Source organism: Nicotiana attenuata, unplaced genomic scaffold, assembly GCF_001879085.1.
Source record: "Nicotiana attenuata strain UT unplaced genomic scaffold, NIATTr2, whole genome shotgun sequence".
Classification (NCBI taxonomy): Eukaryota; Viridiplantae; Streptophyta; class Magnoliopsida; order Solanales; family Solanaceae; genus Nicotiana; species Nicotiana attenuata.
In genome coordinates, this window is record NW_017674699.1 from 20,434 (window position 1) to 29,083 (window position 8,650).

At 34.1% G+C, this 8,650-nt stretch overlaps 1 protein-coding gene across 1 annotated transcript; it reads right to left on the reverse strand.

The window, feature by feature from the left end:
• Positions 1 to 1,653: 1,653 nt before the first annotated feature.
• Positions 1,654 to 3,765, reverse strand: LOC109219147 (transcription factor HBI1-like). Its single transcript, XM_019383577.1, has 4 exons — positions 3,035 to 3,765; positions 2,685 to 2,873; positions 2,187 to 2,537; positions 1,654 to 2,045 (listed from the first exon to the last, which is right to left on the reverse strand). Exons 1-4 carry the CDS (start codon positions 3,428 to 3,430, stop codon positions 1,983 to 1,985), a joined length of 999 nt encoding a protein of 332 aa, XP_019239122.1. The 5' UTR covers positions 3,431 to 3,765; the 3' UTR covers positions 1,654 to 1,982.
• Between the last annotated feature and the right edge of the window lie 4,885 nt (positions 3,766 to 8,650).

Consider the following 8,650-nt stretch of genomic DNA (forward strand, 5'->3'; position numbering starts at 1 on the left):
TTTATTTTGAAAAACTAAAAATTTTTATGTCCAAATGCATGTCAAAATTAAGAAATTTGAATCTCGAAATGCAAGAAGTATCATAAATTAGAATAGAGGGAGTACTATTTTCCATGATCTCAACATAATATCCTATTTTCGATCCCCGCAAATTTCAGCATCTACAATTAAATTAAGAACAAGAAAATGTAAGGAGGATATCGAATCATAGCATCACATATTCGAATCATTTTGTCTAGTTAAATCTTTATTATATTTTGTTAACTATGTGAATTAAAAAGAAGAAAGCAGCAGTTGCACTTGAAGCATATCTTGTTCTCTTTTTTATTTTTTCTTCGTTTTCTTTACAGTCTGGGACTTGGTCCTATGTTCAATGGATGTATTGCACTTGCAAAAAAGAAAAAGAAGAAAAAAGATTCTTTCACAAAGATTTGTTCTGCCACCATCTCTACTTGAAAAATTTAGGCTCATTTGGTATTTACACCAAATTAAACAGTTAAACATTAAACTTACACATTAATAAATATAAATTTTGCATTTATTGGTTTGATAACACCAAATACACATTGTTGGTTTGTCATGTGCGCAAGGAAGTTGATTAGGTGATTGTCCCATTTAAATTGGCCCTGTTTGTCCCCATTGAAAAGGAAGCATTATTCAGAAGCAAAGGCACAAGTGACAACCAAAAAAGATGCGATGGACCACTCAACCACTGCTCATCAATTCCTGCCAGTAGTATTTCTCCTCTCTTTTTTTCATTTTTTTTCTATAATATCATATGATATCCTTTTTCTATAGTTCCAAGTTTAGGAATCTAGGTAATAGTATGAGCCGAAAAGGAAATATACTGGACAGGTTTAACTAGTGAAGACTCAATGATATTGGAAAAATTAGTGTTATCTCAAAAGGGAATGTCCATCATCTTGATTTGAATTTTTTTTTTGAAATATTATTTTTATGTTTACGTATTATTTAGTAAATTATTTAACCTTTAATAATGTCAAACTAGTCGTTATATAGCCGTTGGAGCTACACTTATATAAATATGGTTTTGGAGAGATGAAGAACTTTTCTGACACAACTTTCTGAATTATCTTCTTCCTCCTATATGCTGAGTTTCTTTCTTGATTTCTGCTAGTTTTGTTCCTAGTTTAATAACGAATCTTGAGGGATGCGCCTAATTTTATTTATTATTGTATGGACGAAAATTATCCTTAAGGATAGTGTCCTAACACGCCTCAAGCTAACTCCTATTCCCCATAACAAATTTTCTAACACTTGGAACAACAAGAGTAAGAAATACTTATTCCATCAACGATAAGAGTTGCAGATGAAATAGCAGTGGTTATGCCGACTCGTTAGGACCGGTTATTAGAGAATGAAGTTGATGATATTACCGATATAGAGAAAGACGGACTTGATTTTTATACCTCCTTTCTTTCCTTGCTCCAACACTTGTTAAAAACTGCTATAGTACCTTGCCCTACATCTCAGCTTACAGTGATGCTTCTTTAGGTTGTTCTTGTTAATTGTTTCATTATTAATAAATATATTTTCTGTTTACCTTATAATTCAAAGGGTTGTCTCAATCACAAATGTTGGATCACTCAAAGATTTGAGTTCTTAAATTGATCAAACATAAGATGAGCGAAGGAATAAGAAAGATTACAAGATCAATCTTTTATTACTGCAACTTTGGCTATACATATGAATAGATTACAAGATGCCTTATAAATGTGTAAAATGTAAGAATTTCTCTTAAAGGATGAGATTTGTGAGGGTCGACTAACGTAGTTGCTAACTTCAAAAATTCTTGACTCCATTTAAAAGGTTGTTGAATTTTTTATACAGGAGCTAGTGGAATGAGTTCTAATTCTGCTTCTCAATGAACAATCCCAGATAAATAGTACTTAAAATGGAAAGGCACCATAATCAAGACCATTCTGCACTTGAATATTTGTTGATCAATCATCCTTAACTAGTTAAAGCTGACACTGAAAAAGGCTCTGCAAATCAGTTTCAAAATTTGGCTGCTGCTGTACTACCTGCAATATAATAACAGTAACATATATTATATATCCACTTTAGGTACAAGGAAAATTTCATATGTATCTCATAGTAACTGTTTTTCTTTTTTTTTTTTTTACCAAGAAGTTGAAATCAGAAGAAACGGATGAAGAAATTACCGTAATAGGGGAAGAATCTGCTTCTGGAAATGACATTAAACAGTTTTCCCTTCTTTGGGGTAACATTTGTTGGTGTTGGATTAAGTTATATTCTGAAAATGTGGGAACATCTATTGTTGGAAAATTGGACATGTAAGAGGGGAAATCTTTGGTGAAAAAGTTATCTGTGTTCAAATCAAGCCTAGGATTTAGAGTAGCAAGTTTCATTGATAGGAACTCGACTTGTTTCTGTAGAGATTGAACGTAATTGATGATTTCATCTAGCATTCCAGCCTTGCCTGTCACTTTATTGCAACCTGGGACTAAATCTTGTAAATATTTCATCTTCTTACTGATTTTCTCCCTTCTAGCCTGCAAAAATTCATTTAGAAAACTTAAGCCAATTGCTACTGCAACGTCTCTTTCTAGCAGTTTAAACTTTAAATGAGACGGTTAACATTAGGTCCTAAGTTCGAGTCACTCTGTGTCACAAAACTAGCATAATATTTATGTACTTACTCTTTCTGCTAAGCTGTGGCTATCAGTGGCTTGACCACGACGTGCCCTGACATGAATATAATCAGGTTTTTGAACCTCTGATGTCTTAGAATTCTCCTTTGAATTATTCCCTGAAGCAGCTCTTTGGCTTTTCTCACTAATCTCTGACTGAGGTCTCTTGATTTTACAATCCTCTTCCTCAGAAAATTGCTGAATACAATAAAAACAAAGCCTTTTTAGTTTTAAGTGAATTATACACAAGAATATATGAATGAAATGTGCCAGATTCATATAGCTACTACAACTAGTTTAGGATTAAGGCATAGTTGATTGATGAATTGATAAACTAAAGTAAATGTACTATTACAAACCTCTGCTTTTCTCTTCTTTGTTGACACCACATTTCCTCTCGGAGCTACAATTGTATCTATTTCTTTCTCTGGCGGCGGAGAGACTGTTGTAATGGATGAATTCGAGACTGTAGAGAAAGTGGGACGAGCTGTTTCTTGCCAATTATTGGTAAAACCATAGCCTATTATGCCCTTATCATGTTCTCTCCCAAACATATTGAAGTTAGTAAAATTCTCGTTCATTCGTTGGTCAATTGGAACGTCAAGGCTGCCCATCATTTGCTCAGTAATCAAATTGTTAAACTGAGCAAGATTTTGCAGAGGCAGAGAAGAAAGCTGCTGTTTGGATTGGCTATAAAGACGTTCTAAAACTGCTCTCTGTCTCTCAAGAACGCTCATTTCCCCGCAGCTTAACATGTTTACACAAAATCCTCTATTATTATTGTAGTGGTTTGACAATGAAGGGACTGAGTAGCTTAGTTTAAAATCAACTAAAATTTGTACTAAGTCTTGTTTGGTTGGTTTGTGAACCTCAACAAAGATGGAGAGGAGAGATTTATAGAGATGAGAAAAGGATGGCTAGCTACTAGTAAAGAGAAGGAAGATGAGGGCCTGAGGGGCCAGGAAGGAAAAACAGCCATATCAAATCAATGCAAAATCAAGAATGTGGAGATAAGAAGAAACAGTGGTGGGGTTGAATGATGGTCCCCTACAGTAGTATAGTACTACTCTTTCATCCTAAAGGAATCAAAAGCCATTGCAACAACAGATATTACGGCGTTTACCCCACAGGACTTAAACATGTTTAAGATTTTAAACACCCTGATTATTGCAGGCAATTTGGTTACTGTAGGCAATTTATCTATTACGATCTGCCAAAGCACGCTTAGTCAATCGTCAATTAGGGCATGTCCTGTCTTAGGGACGGTTTTCATCATCTGGTTATTGCATGGAAAGAAAGCTATTATGGCGATAGTTTATTTAATAATATGAACTAATGATCAGGGTTAGGGGATATATTTCACCAGCATAATTCAGGAATGAAACTACTTTTGTCTGTGGATAGAAAAGGAGACAAAAACACTAGGCATTATTGGTGGTGGAGGTTGTCAGCATCAGAAAACAAACATAAATTGAAATGGCTCTAAAATCTCACATGATATGTCGTGTGAGTGAGAGAGATATGGAGAGTTCAAAAAGATAAATTAAAGAAGAAATGGGACTAAAGAATTAAGAAATCCTATGATCTAATCCAAAACAGTAGCATTGTGGTTTGATGATAAGGTAAAAGCCAAAAGAAGAAACTCTCTCCTTATCATTGTCATTAGGAATTCTTCCAGAGCTTTCCTTCTATATAGCATCTCATACTATAGTTTTTATGTTAATATCAATTTAAAGCCAATACTAACAGATAACTTTTAAATAGAATTTGATGTTACATATTGTATTGTATTGTATTGTTACTTTAAATATAATATTTGTTTTGATTGTTACTTAAATCGTATTGTATCGTATCATTTAAATACGTCATTACGTAACGACGAAAAGTGTCATTTTGTGAAACTTCTGATTTGGTGTGGTCGCGTCGTTTCCTTATTTTTTTCTCCTATCTTGCCCTTTTTTATTATTAAATAATTTTATTTTATCCTTTACCCTATCTTTTTATATATTAATATTACCTCGTACCTTACATTTTAAGTCAATAACATTTTATAACGATATAAATTGCATTACAACAGCAACAACAACATGCCCAGTGTATTCCTACGAGTGGGGTCAAATAAAAAGGTTCGTTAAATTTGTCAAAAGTGGGATTTGAACCCATGCCCTCTCACGAGGACCAGAACGCGCCTTAGACCACTCGCTAATCCTGACTTATTTATAACAGTTTAAAATGGCATGTAAAAAACTGCAGTGTCATTGTCAAAAGATATAGTAAAATCCTTTCAGTGAATGTTTCCACCTTCAGCCACCCGTTTCTCCCAGATAACATTTGCTGCAAATGATTCCCTGACAGTAAGTTAAGGCAACACAGAGCCAAATAAAGGGGCAGCTACAAACAAATTCTGCATATCCTCGTTTCTCTTCTTTTGGCCACTCAAATAACAACACTTCTCTTTAATTCTCAACTGAATTTCAACTTTCATTCAATCCCCACAATCATTTGAATTAAAAAGAAGATAAGCTGTGGTCACACCTAAAAAGTACAAGTCTTGGGCTATAACTACTAGCTCCTTTGCTAGCAACAAAAAACGTGCTATGAAATGATATTGCACTATTAATATTTACAGATTTTCCATTTATATTCAATTCCGAGTAGAATAGAAACGAGCAGAGTTAGGTGGACACAAAAGGGCTTACCCCTATGTCAGAAAATTATACCGTATAAATCGGAGAAAAAAAAACCCACAAAAGGAAAGATTTATTTGTAGTGACAAATGTAATTCAAAGAATTGTTTTATGCCACATTTAACTTTCATGTGTGACATTCTTACTCTTTTGATTCCCTTCTAGAATTAATAGCTCTGCTACTGAAAACGGGTTATTAACACATTTTTTTGTTTATCTATAAGTCACATTTTTCTAACGAGCATTTTGTCTAAAACAAGAAATATGCCACGAAGTGCATATTCTCTGAATTGAACAAATGATGGGGGAAAAAACGTGATTGGAAGTTGCTAACTACTTCCAAATTAAGAAAGTAAAAAAAAAAAAGAAAAAGAAAATCATAAATAGACAATAACAGTAAAGCAAAGGCAAACAATTAAAAATAACGAATTAAGCCCAGTTAGCCTCACTACATTAGTTTCAAAAAGAAGTTAAAAGGAGTGGAGGATGACATCCATTTGGTTGAGAATGCAACATTTCTATCACTGTATCCCACTTATTATATCCAACATTTCTTAATAAAATAGGAGTCCTATTTTAAAATGTGTTCCTTATCCCTTTGTTTTCTTTATTGTTTGACATTAGATAATCCTCAGTAGTCAAATAATACATATACATTATATGAAGAGAAAGAGAGACAAGATCACATTAGCATGACAAAGTTAGATGGAGTAGAAGATTGAAGGGACCCAATATTTAGAAAGAAATATAATACAACAATAATAAGATAAAGCTGCTTTAGCATGATTGTGAGAGAGCATGGCCATGGCTAAAGTTTTAGTCTTGTTGAATGCATCTCCGTCTAACATCTAGGGGTATGCTGGAAAGGATGAGATCACTTCACCCTAAATTAGAGAGGTCTCGGGTTTAAATATTAGAAATGAAGAAATACCTTATAATAGATTGGTTTTATCTTCAATGAGTCTTACATAACACGAATTTGAATTAGTCGAGTAAATGGTTTTAATAAAATTCTACATGGTATAGGAAAAAGAATGGATCTCCATCTCGTTCATATGGGTGTGTCCCCCACCCTCCCCCATTAAACTCACCTTTCCTTTGGTCATCAAAGGACCCCTCAACTAATTCTTTACCTAACGCTCAGACAAAGCCTTTGTTCCAACCCCACATCCCTCCATTTGCACAACACCAACAACCGAACCAAACATATTGTTTCTTCAACTAATAATTGTGGAAATCTAGTAGGAACTCCTATTTAATTTATTTTCCCAGTTTTTGTCTATCCTCTTAGAATGGATTACTTTTGCTAGTTGTGGTAAGGATTTGAATCATATACCACATTGATATAGTAAAGAATTTTTATTCGTACAATTTGACGAGTTTTGACGGTGGTTAGCGCAATCATTGTTGTTTGATAGAGAAACAAGCTATTTTGAGATCATAATGACGGGATTATAATATAAGGATTAAATAGTGATAATGTTATAAATAGAATTCTATTTATGGTGAATGTCCATATTTAGAGAGATTCTAGGGTTTATTACTTGGTTGCTAAGTCAACCTCTCCCTATAAATAGAGGGTTCTTTTCCATTGTAATTAATCCCAAAAATTCAATAAGAATTCCCTCTCTCTCTTTCTCTGCAATATTACTCTTGTTCTTTTATTATTTTATAACACGTTATCAGCACGAGACTCTACCGTCTCAAGAAGCTCTTTGAGAAGATTAAGGTAATTTTTCTCCTCTTTTTAATTATGACTGACATTATGAAAAGAAAGTTCGTTGGCCTTGAAATTTCGGGCAAGAACTATATGACATGGGTGTTGGATGCTGAAATCCATTTAGATGCAATGGGTCTTGGAGACGCCATTAAAGACAAAACTAAAGCATCCACCCAAGACTGTGCTAAGGCCTTGATTTTCTTGCGCCATCACCTTGATGAAGGGTTGAAAATAGAATATCTCACAGTCAAAGATTCACTTGCTTTGTGGAATGGCTTAAAGGAAAGATATGACAACTTAAAGTTGGTCACCCTTCCACAAGCACGATATGATTGGGCTCATCTGAGGCTCCAAAACTTTAAGTCTGTTTCTGAATATAATTCTGCGATGTTCAGAATTACTTCTAAATTGAAACTCTGTGGAGATACTATCAGTGATTATGATATGCTTAAAAAAACGTTTACAACGTTTCATGCCTCCAATATGGTTCTGCAACAGCAGTACAGAGAGAAAGGTTTCAAAAAGTACTCTGAGCTGATTTCTCTTCTTCTTGTGGCTGAGCGAAACAACGACTTGCTCATGAGAAATCACGAAAATCGACCCACTGGGTCTACACCATTGCCTGAAGTGGATGAGGTGTATTCCCATTATGCTAAGCGTGGAAAAGGCCGTGACTCTATTCGTAGTCATGATCGTAGTCGTGGTCGTGGCCGTCGACAAGGAAGAAATTTTCCTGGTGTTAATCATCCCCCAAAGAGAAATAACCACAAAAAGTGGAAAGGGAAAGATGAGAAGCCAAAAGCAAATGGTTCAGAAACTGAATGTTATCGTTGTGGTGGAAAAGGGCATTGGGCAAATATTTATCGTGTACCAAGACATTTGGTTAAGCTTTATCAAGCATCTCTAAAGAATAAAGGCCGTGAAGCCAATTTTGTCTCTGACAATGATTTTGACATCACCCACTTGGATGTGGCAGACTTATTTGAGCGCCCTGATGGAAAAATAGACCACTTGATCGGTGATGGATCCGTGGTTAAAGATGATTGAGTAGTTTGATTTTTATTTTTACATATTCATAGTAGGTAATAAACATCATGTAATGATAGTTTTTTACATGAGTAGTAGTCATTAGTATCAATCGTATTATTTGTTTTATGAGATAATGTTAAAAGTTGCTTGGTTTTCCTGGATATTTAAGTGATTCTTTTGACATTAACTGTATGAGAGGATGAAAACTTAAACAACAGAAACGAACGTATGTAGCTTGTCTATTTCTTTTACACACGTATTTGACTAAAATATGGCAACATGTACAGTTGTTTTAAATGTATCTCTTTCATTAAAATAACAGTTTGGTCACTACCATCCAATTTTTTTTTTCAATATTTACTAGTAGTACCAAATTAGATTGTTTCTATTTTTCAATACTTAAATACTAGTATTATATTATTCTGCTTAAAACAGAAAATTAGTACCAATAGCAATTCGATAGCAGTTCGGAAATATATGCTGCATTTTTAATATTTGTGTTCAAGCAAATTCTTTGTTGCTGCACTTTTAATATTTGT